The 23,973-nt window shown below is 44.6% G+C and overlaps 2 protein-coding genes across 3 annotated transcripts in view; one reads left to right on the top strand and one right to left on the bottom strand.

Annotated features, from left to right (window-relative positions):
• The window catches only part of zgc:162698 (Transmembrane protein 87A-like), an 11,726-nt gene extending 7,543 nt beyond the window's left edge, over nucleotides 1–4,183 (top strand). For both annotated transcript variants that reach the window (XM_047595113.1, XM_047595112.1), the window contains exons 15-20: nucleotides 359–462; nucleotides 540–616; nucleotides 723–784; nucleotides 1,007–1,059; nucleotides 1,145–1,175; nucleotides 2,298–4,183. In XM_047595113.1, coding sequence (XP_047451069.1) covers nucleotides 359–462; nucleotides 540–616; nucleotides 723–784; nucleotides 1,007–1,059; nucleotides 1,145–1,175; nucleotides 2,298–2,339 — 369 coding nt within the window. In that variant the 3' untranslated portion in view covers nucleotides 2,340–4,183. The remainder of the gene's footprint in view (nucleotides 1–358; nucleotides 463–539; nucleotides 617–722; nucleotides 785–1,006; nucleotides 1,060–1,144; nucleotides 1,176–2,297) is intronic.
• A 2,080-nt stretch (nucleotides 4,184–6,263) lies between these two features.
• Nucleotides 6,264–23,973, bottom strand: part of si:ch211-137a8.4 (sodium/potassium/calcium exchanger 1) — a 30,065-nt gene continuing 12,355 nt past the window's right edge. Inside the window, exons 2-4 of the mRNA XM_047595105.1 lie at nucleotides 12,179–13,811; nucleotides 10,888–11,427; nucleotides 6,264–7,518 (exon numbers count right to left, since the gene is read on the bottom strand). Of these exons, the coding sequence (XP_047451061.1) occupies nucleotides 7,496–7,518; nucleotides 10,888–11,427; nucleotides 12,179–13,604 (1,989 nt within the window). The 5' untranslated portion in view covers nucleotides 13,605–13,811 and the 3' untranslated portion in view covers nucleotides 6,264–7,495. The remainder of the gene's footprint in view (nucleotides 7,519–10,887; nucleotides 11,428–12,178; nucleotides 13,812–23,973) is intronic.

The following is a 23,973-nucleotide window of genomic DNA, read 5'->3' as shown; positions in this document are numbered from 1 at the left end:
TGCCGAGTCTGTTTGGGCTCTTTCTGTTTCAGGTTGATGAGCTTTCGTATCAGAAAACTCTCAAAGACCAAGAGTTGATGGTGCAGTTAACTTACAGTGACTCTTTGTAGAGTTCACAGACTCTGACCAACCAACCAGACGTCACTAACGTCACTCTGTCCTAAAATACCTTCTAGATTCTCATAGTGGAAACAAGCCGGACTTCATCAATTATTTTGTTTGTTGTTCTGGATAAACCGTGACCTGCACTGATTCCTCTGAGTGTCACATGCTCCAGGTCATAGTTGGTCATAAATACACAGAAAACATCTGGAGGTGTCTCCACTAAAAGCCTGTGTCTCTCCGTCTGTCTCTGCAGGACTGGAGGGAGAAGTGGATCTATGACGCCTTCTGGCGCTTCCTGTTCTCCACCATCCTATTGGTCATCATGTTCCTATGGCGACCGTCGGCCAATAACCAGAGGTGGGTGTTCGGGGTTTGGAGGTGTTGTGGCAGGATGTGATGAGTTTCCTGAGGTTAAACCAGGTTGTGTGCAACAGGTACGCGTTCAGTCCTCTGATAGACGAGGAGGAGGAGGAGGAAGAGGAGAAGGAGCCCATGATGAACGAGGCTTTCGGTCAGAACCCGTTCCTTTCTTTCTTCTTTCCATCTCCTTCAAGACAAACACAGTCAATAAAATTGATGCATTAAAGCTGAAAGAAATGTTTGAATTGTGTCTCCAGAGGGGATGAAGATGAGGGGCATGAAGAACGAGACCAACGGGACGGCCAAAGGCAACAAAGTGGTGGGTGGCACCAAAGCTTTCTCTTTATTTCTGCAGCTCACGTCTTAAATTCTGGGTTAAACTGTTCAAGTATTGACTGAAAAACAGACTCAGTTGTTGGAAACATCCTCCGGTTACTTTCTCAATTGAGAACATGATTTGTTCAGTTTTGTCTTTACATCATGTTTTAAAAAAATCATTATAGATTTGACAGATCTGATATTTACAACCTTGTTGTTACAGGATGAGGATCTGAAGTGGGTTGAAGACAACATCCCATCATCTGTTGTCGACGTGTGAGTCATCACGAATCATGTGATCTAATTATTGTAGATCATAAATTAATATAAAACTAAAATAATCGTTCTCTTTTCCTCACAGCGCTCTGCCTCCGCTGCTAGACTCTGATGAGGTAACTTTTTATTTTTCTCCCTCTTCTTCTTTTTTGTCTTTACCCTAAAATCAACTCATTGGACAGAACTTAAACCCTGTGGGGTCCCAGGGGGACAAGGTGGCCCAGGTCCCCGGATCTGAATAAAAACAGGGATGTGTTTTAGATCCGGGCAACAGGGGGCGACAGAGACTCAGCAGACATCATGAGTCGCCATGGTTACGTCACACTGTTATTCTGTGTTGCCATGGGAGCAGAACACTGTGGTGATGATGATGATACACCAGCCGTCCTCCAAATAATAAAAATACAGTAAAAAAATAAAAAACAGAGGGTTTTAACTGATGGATTTTAAATCCACAGTCAGGTTCTTTTTTTTTATTTGTTTTTTTTTCACGTCTACTGAACATTTTCCAATTTACTTACAGAGCTTCTTTTAAAGTCCCACAGATATAATCAGCTGAGTGCCTCTCATGTGAGGTCTGTGTTTTATATAAGCCGCTGTGTGAACGCTGACATATTAATCCATAGAAAACATGGAGCGTGCTCAGCTCCTCCGCCATCACACAGATACGTCAGACGTCTGCAGGAGGTTTGACATGGAGGTAGATAACCAGAACATTATGACCACCAGGGTTATACTGGGCCTCTCAGAAAAACAGCCCAGACCCATCAAGGCTTGTTTGTCCAGAACATCTCACATAACTCTGGATTAGATTAAGATCTGAGGAATTTGGAGGCCTTGGCCATCCATCCATCCATCCATCCATCCATCCATCTTAATGCTTGCAGAAAAACGCTATGACAGCTCCTCTAAAGTGAAGCCAAAGGAAGTAGAGCTCCCCCTGGTGGCTGGCTGCAGAATAAGTCATATAAGCCCCGCCCCCTCGGTGTCAGCGGTTGGGATTCGAGACAAATTAAAACACTAAAGTACATGTCACATTTCATGTATTTATTGTAATGCTGCTGTATATTCAAGATTCATTTTACTTATTTGACGCTGTAGAAACAGGATGTGACATTATGACGTTTGATGGTTGCCGTCGACAACCGCGCCTTGAAGCTGTCAAACTAAATGAAAGTAGAAACTCGGACACTGAGCCGAAGACAGAAACTAACCCAGGTTCCTCTCCTCTGTTGCAGGAGATCATGACGACCAAGTTCGAAATGTCAAAGATGGAGTGAAGCTGAGGAGGAGGAGGGACGGAGGAAGAGGAGGAGGAGGAGGAGGAGGAGGAACTCTGAGGAGTGGTGAAAAAGAATAATGAGTAAAGGAGAAGGAGGTGGTGGATTAAATGCACTCAAGGAAGGATAAAGTGAAGGATGGAGGAGTGTTTGCTTTACTAGTCAACTTCATCGTGTGGTTTCATCCCTGGATTTATGAGCTTTGTAAGCCTTGATTGTACATAACACTGGGAGCAGATCACACACACAGATCCTTTTTATTTTTAAGTCCCTCTTTGTATTCATATCTATAGAAATATATATATATATACAGTATATTTTGACAAATCTGATTTCCTGGTCCTCTGCTGAAGATTATCAATAACGTCTCGTGTCGTCTGTGATCGAATCGGCCGCTTTCCTCCAGATGTTGTCGGGTTTAAAGCCGACACACACGTTTATCATGGAAAGAAAAACACAAGTAAATGCCCACGTCGGAATTCCTTAAACCTGTTCTCATTTCTGATTTAACACAAAGTGATCGGCTCCTCCTGCACCATGTGTGTTTCACCTGTGGAATGAAACCCTGACACACCCAGACAGTCAGTGTTTGCTGAATCGACTTCTTATTATTTCTTTTTGATCCCCTGCTTTTAAAAGCTAAACCGTGCGTCTAAAGATTCTCCAGCTTGTTTGACTTTAACTTTGTGGCGCAGTTGACGTAAGACTTCCTTCAGTAATGTGCTCTGAAGAGGAAGTTCGGTTTCCTGAAGAGATTCGGTTCATTTAGATTGAACAAGAACAAGATTTTCTCCAAACTATCGTCCTCATTGGTTCCTGAGGTTTGTGGCGTCTCTTCTGTCTCCGTCTGTCCTCACATTCTTTAAACGAGAGGTTTTGGCTCTAACGAGAGACTCGTAGTGAGATTTCTTAACGAGAGGAGGCAGGAAATGGCACGTAAATCAGGATCTATTGATTTTTTTTTTGCCCAGGCTCTTTACTATAACACCTCTGATGGACAAACACTGGTGTTTCTATGTTTGTGAGGACCTTCCATTGATATTGATGCATTCCTGAGCCCTTTACCTGAGCCCCGACCTTAACCCAACTGTAACATTGTTCCTGAAACCGACTCTTTGGACAGACTGTTAACCCTCAGCGAGTCTTGGGGCCCACAGACACTGTTTGCATCCACAGTCTCCTTAAATCCTTGACCCTGAACACAGCGGTGACAAAACAAACGTTAGCATGCTAACATGCTAACACGCTAACACCCAAGTGGCTGCTTCTCCTCAGCTTCAGATCGTCTCGGTGTGTCAGCAGACTCTCTGTCTCAAGTCCTCTACATTCAGCTCCCTCCATCGTCGTCTTATTTCCTCGTTCATGCTCAGACTTGCAGCGTCTTTGTCTTTAAATCCCGTCCCCTCCGTCTTTGCCCAAAATGTCCTGCACAGCCTGCAGCTCCCTTCAGCCTGCAACCGCTCGCTTCATACCCAAAGATAAAAAAAAAAATTAAAAAAACAGTATAAATTATCAATGAGGGCTGAAGATAAAGTTATGGTTTAATGTTTCATCTTAAATTGAGTGTGATGAAGCCTCCAGACTTCTTCCCCTCTGCAGATCTCCAGTATTTATTCCGAGGGCTACTTTAGATTTAGATGAGAGCAGTTTCCAGTAATGAAACCCCGTCCTGTTCATGTGGAGCCAGACGCCAGTCACACCTGTTTGTAAAGGCTTCATGATTATCTGTTTGAAAGATTTTGTATCAGCGTTGAAGTTAAACTCTAGACTAAAACGTCTCTGTAAATTACTGTCGCTGTTTTGATTTGTAAATAAATTTAAAAAATGATCAAGAAAAACCTGAAGAGTCAGTTGTCGTCTTTGTGTTTTTTTTTTGGGACTGAGCTGCTGCACTGACTCCATATTTACCCTGAAGACCAAGAAGCAGCAAAGAAATAACTGGTTTTCAATTCATTAATTCTTGTTTGTCAGTTTCCAGCTTTAAGCTCCTGTGTTCATATTAAACTAATGTCAGAAGTGGGATTTGAACCCACGCCTCCAGGGGAGAGTGTGACCTGAACGCTGCGCCTTGGACGCTCGCTCATCCTGAAAATGAGGAAGGAGGGAAACAAGGAAGGAAGCAAGGAATGAAGGAAGAAAATGACCAGCAACATGTGTCCTGACACCAGATCAGTGAAATGTCTCTGTCTCAAACCTCAGATTCTTATTTGATCTAATAATAGTGACTGTTTATCTGTGTCATATTTAAATCTACCGACGGCGGCTGATGTAATCGTGTTGACGGAGGTGTGCGCTCTATATTTAGCAGCTGCTGTCTTTATGTTATAATCCTGGCATGTAATCCATCTGTTCTGCCTCTTTCCTGTCTTTGACCTTAACTGTGACCCAAAACGGAGACGAGTCCAGAGACGCGTCCTCCGACCCCGTCCTCCGACCCCGTCCTCCGTCTGCCGCTCTGCTTCCGCTTCCTGCTCCGTCACACGAGGCCGTGGGCGCTTCGCCTCCGAGCCGCCACGCGAAACAGCCACCGTCATTAACCCACTTTGTCCATTAAGACGTGTTTAAAGCATCAGTTTTCCTCACAGCGTGTGTGTGTGTGTGTGTGTAGCTACTGTACTCTGGCATTACGGCTGTAATAACATAATCCCAGAGATTTGGCCTGACAGCAAGACAGTATGCTGCCGATTTCAACCGACAGTAGGGAATTATCGTCAGCACACACTCATTTGCAGCCTGCGGGACATGTGTTACTGTTGCTGCTGTGAGGACGAACGTGAGGCCCGTGGACCCTCGCAGGGGCCCAGTCAGGACGTTTTAACGTCATCTCAACCTCTTAACACCTCGGCCTCAACATGTCCACCAGGGCTTTGGTGGCTTTTAGCTTGTTTTGACTCTAAAATGTCAGAAAAACATGGGACACTGTGATATGTGGCAGCTGCCTCTTATAAGACTGTAGCAGAGGTGCAGGTGAAATATAAAGGCTGTGACTGTTGGAATCTTACCGATAGTGTCATTTGCACACATGTTTGAATCTGGTGCATTGTCTCCAAAGTGTCCTGCACAGCCTGTATTGTATTGTTTGTCTTTGCACTGTCGTCTTCACCGTCTGCACTGTTTGCATTGTTTTTGTATCTTCTGCATTAGCTTGCACACGTCCACATGAAGCTCAGTCCCTTCTCTCGCACTCAGTCCAGTGTCTTCATGTGGCTCCATGGTCCTGGAGGAACGTCCTCTCGTCTCACTGTGAACCAGGGGTTGGACCAACTCGTCCCCTTCACTGCTGCACCGTGACGCTTTAAGTAAGAAGTTGACTATTCACTGATCATGTGACAGTAACAACATGACCCCCTACTACTGTGACATGTCAGTCCTGAAACTAAAGTATTACTGCAATGTACCTGAAAAGGCTAATGCTAATGCTAGCAGTCAGTTAACAACTTCACTAAATGTCTGGTGGTAACAGAGAGGAGGAGGCTGCACATCAACTGTTTGATAAAGTTGTTAGAGCTTTAGCTGCAGATATTCCACTGTGAAGTCCTGTTAAACGCTACTGACAGTTTCAATTTAAAAAAAAGAAAAGGTGAAATAAGATAAGAAAAATATCATATATTTTATATATATACATAGATCCACATGTGAGAAGTCTAAATACTGTGGAAGTGTTTGAGGCGACATATGGACGACATGAAACCAGCAGCCTGCTGCCAGATAATACATGCAGATCTAGTTTAATACAAAGAAATCTGGTATTATTCAGCCCATTACGTAAAGGGATGGGATTATCAATGCACAGATTAATGGACGCCCAATGGGGTTCCAGCGCGAGGTCCCGCCCCTTCCTCCCTCCGTCCTCCTTCCGTCTGCACAAACACTTCAATCATCCAGATAAAAATAGAAAAAAGAAAAAAAAAATCCCACAATGCCTTTTAGTTGTTAGATTTTAGTCTTTATTGTTCTATTTTTTTTTCTTGACAATTTGCTAGCGGACATGTGGAAAAACTTGGACCAACAAAAACATCATCATCATCATCATCGTTATTATTATCATTATTATTATCATTATTATTATTATCTTTTTTTTAATTACAGCATATTGTCAGACTGCTCAAACAGTGAGAAGATGTGTTTTTATTAAAAAAAAATGAAGAAAATCAGGAAATAAACCAAAAAAAAAACATCAGACTTCAATATTCGATGGTGTTTTTTCTTTCTTTTTTTTATTTTTTTAAATTCATGTACACAATATAACAGTCTAAAAACATTAAACACAGAGCTGAAGACATTGCAGTGTTGGTTTTTTGGGGTCGGGGGTACGTGGGGTGGGTGGGGGGGGTGGGGGGGCAGTCCTCAGGGCAGTTTATACTGTAGCAACATGGTCCTGCTGTACTGTCAAATACTACTTGGAGGGGGGGTTAAAACAGGGAAGTGGGAAAGGAGTGTGGGTGAGAGGGGGAGGGGCAAAGGAAGAGGGACTACAAACCAAAATGGCCGTCAATATAAAACTAACAGTCTGTTTTTTCTCTTTTTTTTTTGTTGTTTTGTCCTTTAAATTCCAACCAATCAGGAGTCGACAGAGAGCAGAGTTTAAAGTAGCTCCACGAAGAGGGGCTTAAAGAGAGGGGTGGGGGGGGCATGGAGGTCAAAGGGATGGGGCACGGAGAGGGGGGGGGTGGAATGTCTCGATTTTAATTTTTTTTATTTTTTTATTTTTACACTTCTGCATTTTTCTTTTCTCTCGTAGACAATATAAAATCTCACAGACAAGCAAAGAAAAGATAAAAAACACTGAATGTACATGTTGGTTTGTACTGGACGGTAGGGATGGATGGATGGATGGATGGATGGATGGATGGATGGATGGATGGATGGATGGGGGGTGAAAAAGAAGGGCTTGAATTATTGCTTTCTGAGTAATTATTATTCTTCTCATCTACATGAATTGCATCTCTCTCATTCTCTCTCGTTGTCACCGTGGCGATCTGTTAACACGTGATTACTCCGCCTACTCGGGAGGAAGGAGGAGGAGGAGGAGGAGGAGGGATGGAGGGAAGAGGGGGGAAGGAGGAGGAGGAGGAGGAGGAGCTGGGGGTTGGGGTAGGGCTCAAGAGCTCCTTGCTCAGCGAATCCCGGGCAGTTCTAATCCTCTTTGTGTGGCCTCACACGTTTCCCGCCTTTTTGTCTGGTAAATGATAACAGAAGAGATTGAAAAAATGTATTAAAAAATAGGTAGTGGAAAAAAAGATAATAATAATAATAATAATAATAATAAACAGTCATATAAAAAGGGTTATATGTGGTATGTGTGTTTAGTGGTTTAGTACAGATGTGGCCGTCTAGTGTTGAGTTATTTCCGTGTTAAAGGACGAACACAAAACAAACAACAGGACACATTCATGAGGACGACCTGACACATGTAACAGGCCGATAACAGGAAGCCTCCTCTTCTCTACCTGCCGCCGCCTCTTTCTCTTTAAAGCTCCTCGTTTCAGACACAGGACGTTTAATGTGACTCCGTGACACTTTGTGATCATTTTTTTTTTCATTTATTAGTTTTTTTGCCTGCTTATCTGTTGATGTCTGCTAAACCAGCTTTTCTGCCCCCACAAGCACAGAGCTAACTATGTAAGCTACGGCTAGTTAGCGCTAGCAGCTAGTGGCTGCAGGGTCGAGGAGGCGGAGGAGGAGGAGGAGGAGGAGGAGGGGGAAGAGGCTAAAGCACAGAAGAGTCGAGGGTCTGCACGGTTTAAACTTAAACTAAGGTTTGTGGTAAAAACCAGAGTTTTCCTGAGATTTGAATCGTCATCCAGCACCAGCACGGAAGAAAGATCCATCCAGTAAAAACACTGAAGGAGTTTTAGGATTGACTGGAAGACCTCACTCCTGCAGACTAATCATTAATAATTTGAGCCAAAATGAAACATGCACTAGTCTTTAGACCACAGGAATAAGAGCAGCAGCAGCCTACAGGCTCCGTGCTTTCATTATTATTATTATTATTATTATTATTATTATTATTATTATTGTATATCTGATGGAAACAACTTCTCCTTCTTCTTGTACATGAACCTAATAACCACTGGTTTCTTCTTTACTTCTCTCTCTGGTTTCTGTTTTCATAGAATAATGAATCTTATTGATTTCCTCTAACTTGAAATAGCAAAGAGTACACAGATCCTTCAGGTCATAAGTGGTTCACCGACAATTAGGTCTGGACAACATGTATCGAGTTTTTAAGATAAATGGTTATATTTTCCTCCTAGATGAAAGAACATGGTTTATATCGATGCAGTTTTCACTAAAACGTCTTATAAAAGCATCAGTCCTTTAAAAAGAGAGTCTGCTGACATTTGTGGCTTTGACTTGGAACTCTCCTTGTTATTATTTAATGGAAAGATATCGTATATCACCTTTCAGTTAAAAAAATATTGAGATATGATTCTTGGTCCATGTGACTTGAAGCATTTATTTAGTTTTTAATCTTGTTAATTCTTTGCTTGAACAGTTGCCAGGTTGATGGTGCATCAGAGTCTAGGAGCTGCTAACACTTAGCACAGACATGTAAAACGCTCTAAAACAGCAGAGTTGTGCAGGAGTTTCTTTGTGCTTTTTCTTGTTCTGTGCAGGTGGACACTTAGGACGTAACGTAAACCTAATCTACTCAAAGAGTCGCTGGATCAAAGTGAGTTTGTGTCATTTAAAAGCACCAAGTTTCAACTCTTTACGTCAACTTGTCTGGTTTCTGAAAGAACACGTACGGCACGATTCAACGACTGAACCTCACAGATCTCATCCAGATGTAACTCTGGTGAGTTTTTCACCTATCCCAATCACATATTTGTCGCTTCTTTGAGCTTGTGTTGAACATTTTGATTTGCAGAAGAGTCAGAGCGGCCGATAAGTTGCACAGCAGCTGCAGCAGTGAGATCAGAGCGAAGCGTCTGCTGGACACCGAGCCTCGCTGATGAATAATGGAGGGACGAGCAAAGCGCCCTCTAGCTCACAGGCACCGTCCACCTCCACCTCCACCTCCACCTCCTCCTCCTCTTCTCGCTCGATGTCCAGCAGCAGCTCCCCTGGTGGGAACGTGTGAAACGGTTGGAAGTGGAAGTGAAGAGTGAGTACGCTCAGCAGAGCACCTCAGGGTAGAGGGAAGGAAAGCTTAGACTGTTGGGAGATGCTACAAAGAGGTCAGTTCACCTCTTGGAGTCTAATACTACGTCCTACAGCCAGTGAGTCTGCACACGGATCCTTGCATCCACGCTACAGCTAATCTCACATTCGTATTGTTCTACGAGCTCAGGAGCAGTCGGCCTCCATCATAGCTGCTCTGGGAATCTGCACTCGCCACCTGAGTCCTGAAACCGCGGCCGTCAGTGAACAAAAACGCTTCTGCTTCCTGAACATTCACAGGGGATTAACTCGAACAACGACAACAACTACACTAAGGCTTCTTTAAAGGGATTTAGGTTTTAACTGCATTACTTTTGATCGTGCAATCACCCAAGGAAGACTGCATGCCTATAAATACACGTTATATGTACAGTACACACACACACATATATATATATTTGTGTTTGCATCCTAGTAGAGGGTATGGTTAGCCTAGCTTAGCACAAAGACTGGAGGCAAGTGGAAACCTTTAAAAATAAAACAAAAACCTAACGAATGCAGTGAATTGGTTCATTAATCCATGAAGGGCTTCATGAAAGTCTGACAGGTTGTTTTCTTCATGGATAAAACTGCAGTTTCGTGTGTAGAATATAAATTTTAATGTGTAAGAAAGTAGTGAGTTAATTATGTGCACAAGAAAAGAAGTGTCCACTTTACTTTTATAGGTGTCTGCACAGAAATCCACATGGAGCAATGAAAAAGTCTGATTCTGGCTAAAACATAATCAAATCTGTGTTTTTGAATTCACGACCAATCAGGATTCAGATCACTGCAGAAGAAGCAGCGTCTGGATTTAAAGAGTAAGACGACAGAGAAGAGCTGGACAAACACAAAGACACGTGAAAGGATGAGAAAGTACAGGGAGAAGATTGAGGAGACGACCAGGCCTAGTGTAGCTTAGTGTAGCGGTAGCTTTCTTTCTTTAAATCCTCCGTGATGTTCATCTAATCAAACATTTATTTCTTTCTACTTGTGCGTTTGTATGTGAGCTAACTTGTGCTAACATGTGTGTGTTTGTGTTAGTAGTAGCAACCGTTTAAACCATTATCCACAGACAGCTCCCTCTCTAATTGGTCGGTGGCCGCTGACATCACGTTTTGAACGATGGCCACCGCCGCCTCTCGAAGATCCCTCTTCCTCATCTCCTCCTCCTCCTCCTCCTCCCTCTCTCCCTGGTCACATGACTCTGCGTGACAGAGATAACCTCCATTTTGTGGCGACTCTGCCTCCCCTTCCTCCTCCTCCTCCCCCCTGCTAACAGCTAGCGCTAGCTCAGACTCTCTGCTCTGGTTGGTTAGTGCTGGTGCTTCTCGTTGCTCTCGTCTCTCGTTAGTTTCTTGACGCTGGTCAGAGTCCCGGCCGGCGCGCTCTAACTCACCGCTGTTCACCGCCGCCGTAGCGTTGATGATCTTGGCGTTGGCCTCGTCTTTCACTCCTCCCGCCTCCTTGCTCTTCTTCACGGGGCTGCTCCCCGTCGTCTTCTTCTCCTCCTCCTCGTCCTCCTGGTGATTGTGTGTGGCGTTCTCCTCCGACGTGCCGTTGGTGCAGCCGTTCTCCCCGTTGGTCACCGGGGTTTCGCTCGGCGCCTTCTCCGCCTCCTTCGCCACCACCTCCTCCTTCGCCTCCTCCTTCGCGGCCTCCCCTCCGCTCTCCACCGCCGGCGTCTTCTCAGCTTCTGCTGCATCTTTGTCGTTGGCCTCCTCGGTGGCGGCGGCCTCGCCGTCGGCGCCTCCTTCCTCCGCTGCTTCTCCGGCCTGTGCGCCCTCCTCCTCCTCCTTGGCTCCCTCGCCCATGTCCACGCTGCTGGACTTGCCCTTTCGCATGATGAAGTTCTTCAGGGAAACAGCGCGGCCGAAATGCGAGCGCTTGGCCTTGGCTGATTTGCCGTCTTTGCCCTCGTCCGCTGCTCCTTCTTCACCTGGATCGAGAAGAGAAGAAGGAGTTCAAGGTTAGATGTGATCTGTGACTAGGGATGGACATCGATAAGATTTTACTGATGCCGATGCCATTATCCATTCTACTTATCAATCTGATTCTTTATCGATTCCCTTATTAATTCCTCCTGTGAATTTTTGGTCTAGAAAAAGTAGGCGTTCCAGTCATTGAGATAATCACTAGCTGAGACTTGGAGATTGTCAAACATATGGCTCTGACTGTGCCTCCACGTAAAGATTATTCTTCTTCTTGCGTTGCCAAACAACTTTTAGGTGCATTACCGCCACCATCTGGATTGGGATGTAAAGATTAGGCAGAAAAAGTATTGATAAAGGGAGTCGATAAGCATGAAGGCTAATGAAATCAATGAACTGTGAACCGGTTATCAATGCCCATCCCTGTCTATGATCTTTGAGAAACATGTGAGACAAATGCATTTCCTACAAAGAACCAGTAAAAAGTGTTTAAAGCTGTAATAAAAGAAACAATCCAGGTGGAAATCTGTCCTAACCTAAAATAAATTGGACCATCTTCCCCGTGCAGCCGGGAGCCGAAACATTATTATTTTTTCCCTGTTGACCAAAGCTTAGGTGTAATTTGAATTTAACATCGACTGTTGAATATTTTATTTGGGAGAATGTTCAGTTAGATCTCCTGGCCCTGCAGAGAGAGCGCAGCCTCTAAAACGGTTGTTGTTGGCCTGAAGTGAAACGTGTGCGGAGATAAATTCTGACCTGAGGCGGCCGCTGCAGTTGCGTCCTCCTCCCCGCTGGGGGCGCACTCTGTGTTTGCACGTTTGCTCTTGGGGATGACGCGCTTCTTGAAGGAGGTCCAGATCTCGTTGGCATGTTGCGTCACCGTTCCACCTCCTGCCGCTGCTGCCGCCGCCTTCTCCTCTTTCTCCTCCTTCTCCTCCTTCTCCTCCTCGCCTCCTTCTACTTTCTCCTTCTCCTCCCCTCCCTCCGTCTTGGCCTCCTCTCCTCCTCCCTCCGCCTTGGCCTCCTCTCCTCCTCCTGCTCCCTCTGCTGCCTCCTCTGGCTTGGCGTTGTCGGCAGAGTCTTTGTCGGAGCTCTTGGTTTTGCCGCTGATGCCGACCATGGACGTGTCCCTCTTCAGGCCCTGGAAGGTCCAGGAGCGTTTCAGCTTCCACCTCTTCTGCCCCGACTCCTTGGAGTCCAGCGTGGAGGAGTCTCTACCGCCTTCTTCTCCTCCTTCTGCTCCTTCCTCCTTCCCATCCTCTCCTGCTCCTGCTCCTCCTCCTCCTCCGCTCTTCTTGTGTGCCTTCTGAGCCATGAGTTTCTTGAAGGAGTGCCAGCGCTTCATGTGCTTAGTCGTCGCCGAGGAGGACGAGGAGGCCTTCTGCTCCTCCTCTGCTTCCTCTGCAGCTGCTCCCTCCTCTACGGTGGAGGTGTCGGCGGCGTTAAGTGCTTCGGGATCTTCCAGCCGGTCCAGGGACTTGGACCGGACCTTGGTTTGTTTCAGGGGCTCGGCGGTGGCTCCGTCCTTCTTCTCGGTGCTGCGGTGGGAGAAGATCCTCGCCACCGGCTTCCTGATCAGATCCCGAACTGTGGACTTGGCCTCCGCCGGTTTTCCCTTCTCCGCTTTCTTCTCCTCCTCCTTCTCTGCATTTTCTGCAGCTTTCTCTGCCGCCGCCGGCTCTCCTTCTGCACCTCCTTCTGCTCCCCCCTCCGCCGCCGCCGCCGCCACTTCCTCGCCTCCTTTTTCTCCCTCTTTCTCCCCTCCTTCAGCTGCGCCCTCTTCTCCTCCTCCTCCGGCGGCCGCGCTCTGCTCCTTCTTCTTCCGTCCTCCCATCACCTTCCCCAGGCCGCTCTTGTTGAGGAAGGAGTCCAGGAACGAGGTCTTGTGCTCGGCCGAGGAGGCGTTTTCCGAGCTCTGAGGAGGTGCCGCCTCCTCGCCACCACCTGCCGCCGCTGCTGCTTCTCCTCCCTCTTCGGTTTCGGCCGCTGTGTCGTTGTTCACAGTCTCTTTGTTATCGACAACCTCGCTGTTGACAGCTGTGCCATCTTTATCGACGACCTCGCTGTTGACAGTCTCTGAGTTTGCGTTATTCGCCGGCTGCTCGGCCTCGGCCGGCTTGCTCTCGGGGGTTTTTCCGTCTTCCTGGACCACCGGCGCCGCACTGGCCTCCGTCGCCGCCATCTCAGAAAGGGAAAACAAACTATAACAACAAAAGAAAGTCCTTCCTTCCTTCCTGCCTTCCTTCCCTGGCCTTCTGCCCTCCTCTTTCTATCTGTCTCTGGTGTTTCGTTCCTCCCTCTTCGTTGCTGCTCTCAGGTCATGGAGAGCAATGTGGAGAGCACTGGCGAGGACGAAAGATACTCAGCATCCTAGTAGTCCTCCAAACTCCTGCAGAGAAAAACAGAGAGAGAGTACGGTAGGGGTGAGGAAAGAGGGGTGAGAGCATGGGCAGAGAGGAGGGAAGGAGGGAGAGGAAGAGGCGCAGATGGTTAATAGTCTAAATCAACGCCATAGACACTCAATTAGTCCGGTCTAGACTGTGCAGTGAATGGGGAATGAAGTGTAACATAATAGAGAATCTCGGCGGGAAATGCGACGCAATTACGATGTTTCCTAATCAGTCACACTTCCAGAACTCACGCCCTCACACTCCTCCCTCCTCCTCCCTCCATCTTCCCTTTAAAACCAAACGACGGGAGCAGGAGAGATGTCGGAGATGCAAAGCTTGCATCAGACAAGAGGCAGCGACTCCCAGAAGCTGAATCTGGAGTTCTAATGTTTGATGATTCCTACGAGCAGTTTCTGTTTGATTCGCTGAGACACGATATTCAAGCAACATGGTGACGACTTACAGAGAATGTTTGTAACCGAGGACTTTAAAGTCGTTTGCTTTTCTAATTAATGACCAATTAAAGCGGCAGAAGTTGTCGCTGGCCAGGACCAGGACTCATTAAACCAAAGCAATGAGGTCACATGACCACCTCCACATGTGGACTGACACCAGATCAGTGTTCACACCTGGACTCTGCTCTGATTTAAAACGTGTCTCGGTTGTAACACTAGGCGAGGATTTTAATGAATGAATCAGCAGATCAGTGAATCACAATCGAGCATCTAAGGAAAGGGACAGAGTGAGTCAGACTGGGGGAGGGAGGGGAGGAAGGGGGAGGCAGATGGAGAGGAGGGGGGGCGTAAACACATACATCACATGCTCCAGATAATCTCACACTATGCTGCTGCCACAACTGGCCGACGGGACGTCCCATCGGTCGACTGACTCGCTCTCATTATGTCCTGATGGCTGATCAGCTGCGATCAGGCATAACATTATGACCACCTTCTCCCTTGTGGAGACTCTGGTCTGGTCACTTCTCCTGTCTGTGGTCATAATGTTGCAGCTGATCATTTTCACACATTGCAAAATGAGGTCACGTCCGCGCCTTAGACCGTTGGCTGTGATTTTATAACATAGTTTGACTTTCACCTTTGCACCTCATACGGCAAATAGATTAATGTGTATATTGTGAGAAGATGCCAGATGTTGTATAACAATGAACAAACTGGAATCAGATCAAACAAACGCTGCAAACTCAAATCTGAAGTAACAATAAACCAATAAAATGTTTTATTTCTGCCGGCAAATCACCGCTAACCCGTTAGCTTCCTCTGCTAGCAGCCTAAAGATAGAAACCTCCGGCCAGAGGACGGAGACGGACTCAGGCCTCTGCCACGGTTAGTGTGGTGGTTATCCAGCAGGTGCAGAAAAGTACACAAATTAGTCTCAGTGACACCGGCGCCGAGGCTGGAGACTCATACGTCCTGCTTTCTGCTGAACTGAATAATTTATCCCCTGAAGTTCGTTGGACTTCATCAGAGGGGGAAGTTATCACCGGGCACTTTGGCTCCGCTTATTTTTAATTAATAATGAATTTGTTTGCAGCTTTCATTCCTCTGGCGACACGTTTGCTGTGTCGCATTAGCAGCAGAATCTGGACAGAAATTACCAAGGCCTTGATCTAATATTCTGCTCGTGAATAATTTAAGACTAATTTAAGAAACTTCACGTCGGTGTAGAATCTGCTGCTCCTCCGGTCAGTTTTACCTTCACAGATCTGTGCTATGACGCGTCTTTAAACGCATCATCAGACACAGAAATTATCTGCATGCACGATTTGTTTCTAACGTCCTGACAAGATGCATCTGTTTCCTGCACAATTTTAGGCTATTTTCTTACAGTTTCTATCTTTTAATAATGATGAATTATTAACTTGGAGTCAGGCTTGAGCTCTTTAGCCTGAAACAAACAGAGTCTACGTTAAATATAAAGATTTGGTCTAATACCTGCATTTTACATGAGGCGTTTGGAGCTTAACAGCTTCCAGTAGAAGAACTGTAACCTGAGATTGGTTTGCAACGCGTTTTTAATTTCTCCAAGATATTTAAAATTAATAGAATTTAACTGTAAAAACTGAATATCATCTGAACGGGAAGTAGTTTTTGGTGAAAAAAAAATTGTGGACAGAGATTATTTCATTGTGTAACATAATGAAGTCACCAATGTGCATCAAATGTATGAGACTACTCCAGTTCTTGAACATCGTTGTGCAAAAACTGGATAAACAATGAAGTCCTCAAACGAGTACTTGCTAATTAGCGACATTGAAGCTCGTTATTGATAGAATCTGTTAAATCATATCAAACTAGAAACGTTAAAAAGCACAAATACACAGGTTTCAACCATAAAACACGGGGAGGTTTTGTACCTTGTCCACTTTTTGTCCTGTTATTGGCTGTAAAATGAATGTATTGACTCTTTGCTAGATATCAGACTAAAGTGTCCACTTATGAGGACAACAGGTCTAAATGAAGCAAAATGATTGGCCACAAACCTAAAACTTATTGTCCCCATATGAGGACGCAGGGTCTCAGGAGGAAAAGCTCCAGTTGCCGGATTCTCGGATTCTTTGGAAGTCGACAGGTGTTTGAAGAGTTTCCACCTGCAGATGAATCAAACTCAGCCTCTTTCCTAAACGGATTCTTCTGTGAATGTGTGAAAGACTCGTGAAAAGCACGAGTGGGAGCTGATGGGAAATGAGGTCTCGGTATTTAGAGAAAATGGCGTGAGGTGGAGGTGACTGACCGTCTCCACCGGTTTAAACTCGTCAAACAGGATTTAGAGATTAATTAACGGAACAGTGACACAGAGGAGAATGAAATCTCCGGTTCCAGTTTGAGTTTCTACTCGCTGTTCGAGGCACGTTGGCGCACACGAGACCGAGCTCCTCCTCCTCCTGCTCCTCCACCGAGGTCGTCTTTGTTTCAGTTTCCCTTCGTTATGAGCAGATTTTATTCTTTAATTTTTTTTTCTTGGCGGATGATTACGCTGCAGCAGCAGAGGAGCGCTAACGTGTTGGATGTTGGATGAGAGACTGAAGCCCCGAGGTGTTGGAACAGCATCAGAGAGGAAGAGGAGGAGGAGGAAGAGGAGGAGGAGGAGGACAAAATGGAGGGAGGGATGAGAGGAGGAAGATGAGGAGGAGGAGGAGGAGAGGAGCAGACATGGGCTGATTGTGAATCGTCTGTCTGTCTGTGTCACTGTCTGGTTTCCCTTCCTCTCTGGTTCTGTCTTGTCTCGTTAGTTTTTCTTTTCCCTTTTCTCTCATTTCATCTTTCTCATGTGTGTCTCCTTTCTTTCTTTCTTTCTTTCTTTCTTTCTTTCTTTCTTTCTTTCTTTCTTTCTTTCTTTCCTCCAGCGTTGTTTATCTCTCCCTTTCATTCAGTTTCCCTCCGTTTCTGTCGTATCTTGTTTTTCATCCCCCTGTGATGTTAACTACATCTTTCTGCTTCCTCCTGTTTGTTCTTCATCACTTCATCTTTCTGCCTCGTACCATTTCATGACTCTCCTTCCTCTCACCCTCAGCGTGTGTTCTTATAAACTCAAATTATTATTATTTTTTCTACAGAAGATGAAGGACACGCTGATTTGAAACAGGTTGGAACCAGATTCAGTCGTCTACTATCGATCTGCAGTTCCTCTCCAGCGTCCACCGCCTGCAGGCAAAAGAAGTAGCAGCTGCTGCGGTTAGAAAAACCGAATCTGACATTTTTTTTTAAAGCTGTCAGATTTGTATTTGCTGTTAAACACTGTGAGGAACCTGTTGCCTGTCCTCTAAAAGTCTGAGTCATGGACCGATATCAGTGACCGGCCTGTGAAGGGTTCGGGATGAAACGCTGCCAGACTAAACCACAGTAAAATCATTTTACATGATAGAGTTTTACACATTTTAAGCACTAGATCATAGGTCTTCAATAGGGGGTCCGCAACCCCTAGGGGGTCCGTGGAGGTACTTCAAGGAGGTCGCAATATCTTTGGTTGATTAGACATTTTATTTTTAAAATTTTCCCCCAGAAATTAGAATTTCTATTTTAGTAAACGGATAAATGGAGGCAGAAGATGTTATATCTTTCAGTCACCTTCACACTTCCTGTACACAGTAGGCCACGCCCCTATCACTGCTGAGCCAATCACGAGACCACATATTATACACTGACTCTGTCTTCAGTCCCCAGGTGGAATATTAAGATTATCAATTATTAACATATGTTTAAACAGTTGAACTATATTCAGCTGTAGGTATGTTCATGTTCACTCTACTGTTGCACATGTTTGAAGTAAAAACGAATATCTGAACCCGTGGATTATTTGAATAGATTAATGTTGAATGCAAAATTATAATGATGATGTATATTTATAAATAGCAGTAGTTTAATATAGAACACATGTAATAGGTGGAGGGTCCCTACTTAATCTCTCCATCAGTTTGTTGAAGACCTTTGACCTAGATGATCCAACCATCAGTGAAGCCGAAGTCCCAGTAGAAACTCTTGTGCCTTCGTACTATATTAATGATGAACTGTAACTGCACTATAACAAGGCGTCTTGCAGTGTTTGAAGTTTCCCTGCAGACGTCTGCATGTGCCCCGGTGTACTTTTAAATTTCCATAATGCTGAATCTTGCACACTTGCTCTTATACCTCCTCATGTTCTGTCTGTAAAAACTTCATCTGAATACTAAATTCTGTGCTTGGCTCTGGGTGTGTGATGCTAAGTATGTACTCGTTGGTGAAGGTTTTCCCGTCATTGCTTCACATGTTTGAATGAACTGGCTCCAGTGTTCACCTCAGCACCTCAGGGACCAATAGGAACCACAACCAGATTTAGAAGCACAAACTCTACATTAAATAAATACTACAGGGTTAACAAAAATAGAAGAAGAAGAAGATAGATGGCTTCATCCTTTCAAATGATGTGGTTCGTCAAGATTAAGTGAAAACTCCAAAGGAAACAGAACGAATCCCGCTCTAATCTCTGCGCTTCATTGATGCTTCAACAGAAAACCAATAATAAAATTTTCATTTGCATTTCGTTAGACTGCATGTTCACAAAGGGACGAGCTGCAGCAGGATATGAGTCACTGTCTGTGGAAGGCTGCTGCAGAACAACTTGTTACGAGGCAACGCGTCCGCGACTCAGAGATGACGACAAAAGTTTAACTTCATGCAAATGAGCTGCCGCCCTAAAAAAGGAGAAACAATAGAACCTCTTTTTAATTCCTGCAAAAAGCAAAAGCACAGTCAGAGCCTAACCACAGAAGACTATCTGCCTCTTTATCTGCACTGGAAATACTCCACACAGCAAAGACTGCAGTGATTATATGTGTATATATATCAGCCTAATGAGAAAACATTAGCGTAGACTGGTTTTCTAGTTGTATCTGTGTGTAGAGACTAAAGCACTTTAAGACTAAACCTAATCAGAACATACTTAGAGCCACAACTACTAGCATACAAACTAATAAGGGGCTGTTGATAGATTTAAAATATTATTTAATAGTGATTATTTGCACAATTGCTGCAAAATGAATCCTTTTTTTCTTGATATGTTTTAAATGTACCTTCCAGTGACACTTTCCAAATGTTTCTTCCTCTTAACGTGGGACAAATATGCAAATGTCTGGTCGTTACTGTCCAGAATCAGCCAAGAATGACAAGAATCCTCTTCTGCTAATTATGGGATCTTTGGTGGAGGCATATTACTACGATTTACTATGACTGCACTTCAGTTTCTACTTGCTTTCCGCAGCGTTAGAAGCCTGGTGACAATCTGTTTCGACCAATGCAGAGAAAAAAATACCTAGAAATTTGATAGTCCTGCAACCGTACTCTTGTATTCACCACATTAAGCTCCGCCCCCAAATGGTGTGATTGGCCCAGCAGATCTTTGCTGGATCAGAATCAGTTCCCAACAGATAGACTCCAGAACAACCTTCCACCATAAACCACAAACATAGCTCTGGCTTCCAGGTTCGTTCAGACTTTGAGGCTGGTTTAGAACTGGTTTTAGTGCTGGTTGTTCAAATGTTTTCTGCCTCTTTCGGTAATGAAGCTCCTCTCGAACATAATCAGGCTCTGGACCTTCATAGAGGCGTTGTGCTCAATATTACTTCTACTAATGCAGCTTTAAATATTGTTCCTTTGGTTTCTGTAGCGCCTCGATCAGACTCGTCCTCTGCACTGATTGAATTCAATATTAAACAGCTTCTAATATCTCGTTGGTCACCAGTCTGCAAAAGATTTACTGTGTTCATATTAGAAAGTTTCTGGAGGCAGACACTTTGCAGATAACTTTGTGATTATCCTCCGGCGTCCCTTGGGTGTGTTTCAAGCTGCGCGTGTTTCCACTCTGCGATGGCGATCTAATCCCACAGGACGCCTGTTAATGCAGCTATAATGGGGGTCAATGGGGAGGAGGCGGCGGAGTGGCCGCTCGCTGTTTCCCCACTTCACACTGTGATAATAGCCCTCCTCTTCACACCTTCCTGTTACCAAACACTCCACTGATGCGTTCACAAACAAACACACAGATCAGCTGTCTCACTTTAACCCTTTCTCTGCTGCAGCGTCTCTTTCCAGCTCCAATGTGAACGAGGTCGTTTGAAGACGTCAAAGTTCATTAAGATCTAATCAGACCATCATGATCCCAGGTGTCCAGGTTAAAGTCCAGATCTGGTGTCAGTCCACATGTGGAGGTGGTTTGGTGGGATTCCTTTCTTTCCTTCTTTCTCTAAAATAACTAACATCAGAAATAAATTGGAACGTTAACATGTCAGAGTCTTTCCATCTTGTTCCTAAATCTGGATCATGTCTCCAAGTCTCCAACCATGTGTTTCTGGTTCTGGTCCAGTGGTAGGTAGAGATCCATCAGAGACAGCAGCTGATACATTATTGTACTGACCACATGGTGGCGCTGCTGCTGATTGACACAGACTGAGATCAGATCTCTGGTTGGGGAGGCATGTGGTGACACACTTTAATAAATTCCAACTATTTTTATGTGACCACTTGCGTTCAGATTTCCCAGGTCGGACGCAGGAATCAGCAGGACGTCAGAATAAAAGCATTTCTAGAGTTTATCTCTGGGAGTCATCCCGAAAAGACCTCAAATTAGTCCGTCGTGCCCTCAATTTACAAATCCATCCATCAGATTACTGGGTTAATATTTCACTGCCTTCACCTAATCTGGATTCACTGCAAACCAAGTTACTGTTAATGAAGTTATGAGCTGAACTGACAGGTTTTTTTAACGCGCTGCATGTGAAGCTTAATGTCGGACGCACCAACAGCTGCAAGTCACATTTACCCAGAAACAAGACGATGCACAAATAAAACGCAGCTTTACCACTAACACTACATTAACACTACACACAGCAATAACAGATCATCAAGTCTGGAAACACCAAGGATTCCTCCCAAGGTCGACCGGTGCTTTAATTTCATTTGGTTTGACTTGATTCCAATTTAGCAGAAAGGGGAGGTAAGGGAATATATTTGAAACATTCTTACAAATCATTAAAACTCCATTCACAGCACACTGGAGTATTTCCTGAAGCCTTTTTAAAAAGGTTTTTCCTGCTGTGCTGAAAGCGACACTGGGACGCCTTAATGAAGGAAAATACCAGTGAAGGTGACATTTCACATGATATATGAAGTTATCCTTTTGAAATATTGAGCCCTGAACACCAGGAGTCTGTAATAAAAAACCATCAGTCATGTGAAATGAAATCAGGCCTGCAGGAAAAACGGCTCCCGGTCCAGTCGCAGCGTCCACACTTTAACATTTCACCTGCAGAGCTGATGGAGTTAAAATGATAAAGAGCTGCCAGCTGGCTCCAGGACAAGACCGAGGGTTCACTGAACCAGTGACCTCCTCTCAGACCGAAGGCTGAACAGAGTGGAAACTACGAGTGAGTCACGTTCATTTATGTGGTTTCTAAATCGACCGGCATGTAATCAGGATGCAGCAAACCTGGGCCCACATCAATGACTCCTGCGTAATCTTTTGATCCGTGGTTTGAGACGTCCCAGGTTTTTTTTTACCCTCCTATCTCCTCCAGATGTTTTAATATTTAATGACTTAGAGTTGGTCCCTGTAGCCTCCTTGTCTACGCATGTAGTGTGGAGAGGGGAGCTCGTACCTGGTGTCCTCTACTCCAGAAACGCGTAATAAACTCTCTGGACGATTAGTTTAGGCTTGTTCACTTAAAGCAGAAGAGGAAGACGATGCTTTGGCGCTACAGGGACGTGGTTTGGTTTATGGCAGATCTACAAAGGATCAGGCTTGGCGAAAGTCATGCAGATGGCACTAGGGACAGGGGTGATATGTCCCCCTCAGATTTATATTGACTGTGATCCATCCACCCCTCTTTCCCACAACAGAGAGAGACAACGTTTGTGTGTGTCGACGATGGTACGTTCCAGTTGCACACAAATGTCAGAATTTCCAAGCTCCAAGTCTCACAAATCTCACAAACCCGACACAGAATTCAGAAATCACCTACTTCTGTTAACTGCAGTTATTTATGTCAGTATGTTGTGGTTTACACACATGTTGCATGACATTTGGTGGGTGATTGGCATCCAGCATCCAGACAAAGACCAGTCTTTGCACTTGTGTGGCTGGTGTTGATCAGAGAGGCCTTTGTTTAACTGTGTTCACTGTTGTTTATCTATGATTTTAAATGAGAGTTCTCTGATGGAGTTTTAGTATAAACCATTGGCCCGTAGGCTGTTACTAGAGGAACTGCTTGAGCGCTAGTTAAAGACCAAATTACACAGAAAGAGCTTGTTGTGATACTGACTGGGACGTCTCCGGGGCTGACCTGGAAATTTAAACATTTCCTAAAACCCTCAGTTACTCAGCTGTTTTCTAGCTGATGCTTAAATGTAAACCTCTGGTAAATATGTTTAGTAACCTTCCAAATAACTCTGCAAACAAGTATTACACCATAAAGATCTCAATGGATTGTTACCATCGGGCCGAGGGACATAACATGGAAACTAGATGAGACGTGATAAGGCTCTCAAGCAGAGACGTGTCTTCTTAGACCTTTTAAGCCGCGGCCTTCTATCCACACCTCCTCAGGTGAGGCTGATTAGAACAATTAAGCTCATGAACCACCTGCAGACACTTGAACTGTTGGTGTGAGGCCACAGAAGGAGCAGAGGGACGTAACAATCTGCTCTGACAACACTTCAAATAAGACCTCAAATAAAACGTCCTGTATAACTTTGACCCTTTGGCCAGTAGCAGGCTGTGACATTCTGTATTATCTTATAGGTCAACGTGTATTTTCTATATTCCATCTCCAGTTCCTCTGTCTTTCTCTGATTTACTGTCGCTGGACGCCAGCAGCTTTCCTCCAATTATGGATTGTTTTCTGCTCATTGCAGTGTTGAAAGCTGAGCATTACAGCAGGAATACGTCACGTTGTGTGGCAGATATCTGGCACGTACGCACTTAACGTCAAAGGCCTTAAATTCTAGTCTCTGCAGACCTTCTTATGAAGGAATCACATTTAACGAGACAAACACAAACCTCCGTCTCTGCTGAATGAAGCTCTGGTTTACTCCCAACACTTCAGCTCTATTTTTTTATTTTTTTAAGTTAAGAACAAACTGATTGTATCTACGCTGAAAAGCCTGCTTTAACTTTCAGAGCTGAACAGCAGCTTGCTGCAAAAAATCTAATCCACTGATCGCTGGTGAGACCAGACGTCTGCAAAATATCACAGAAAAACTGTTTGTAGAGGAATCCTCTGCTGTTTAAATCAGATTAAACACCTGAACAGTTCAACTCTTCTGCAGGAGCTTTAACCTCCTGAGAACCTTGTGTCATCATATGAGGACATATATATATATATATATTTTCAAATGCTTCTTCCAGTTCAAAGATGATGCGTATTATTTTATACTTCTTAGGTCGTATTAATCAGAAATGCATTGGAGAAATTAAAAATGCATTCCAAACTAAAGCTCAGGTCTCAGGAGCTTTACCTGTGGACTATTATACTACTATTATATCTGGGTGGAGTAGATTTAAACTTTGAAAGGAGACAAATTAAACGATGACTTTGCCTTCAGCTCTGTTGTTTCAGACGAATGATTTTTGACAGGAAGTCATTCATTTCCTGAGTTGAAATATAAAACATTT

This window comes from Mugil cephalus, chromosome 9, assembly GCF_022458985.1.
Source record: "Mugil cephalus isolate CIBA_MC_2020 chromosome 9, CIBA_Mcephalus_1.1, whole genome shotgun sequence".
Classification (NCBI taxonomy): Eukaryota; Metazoa; Chordata; class Actinopteri; order Mugiliformes; family Mugilidae; genus Mugil; species Mugil cephalus.
Note: the sequence above shows the minus strand (reverse complement) of the source record. Positions and strands in the feature narration are given on the sequence as shown.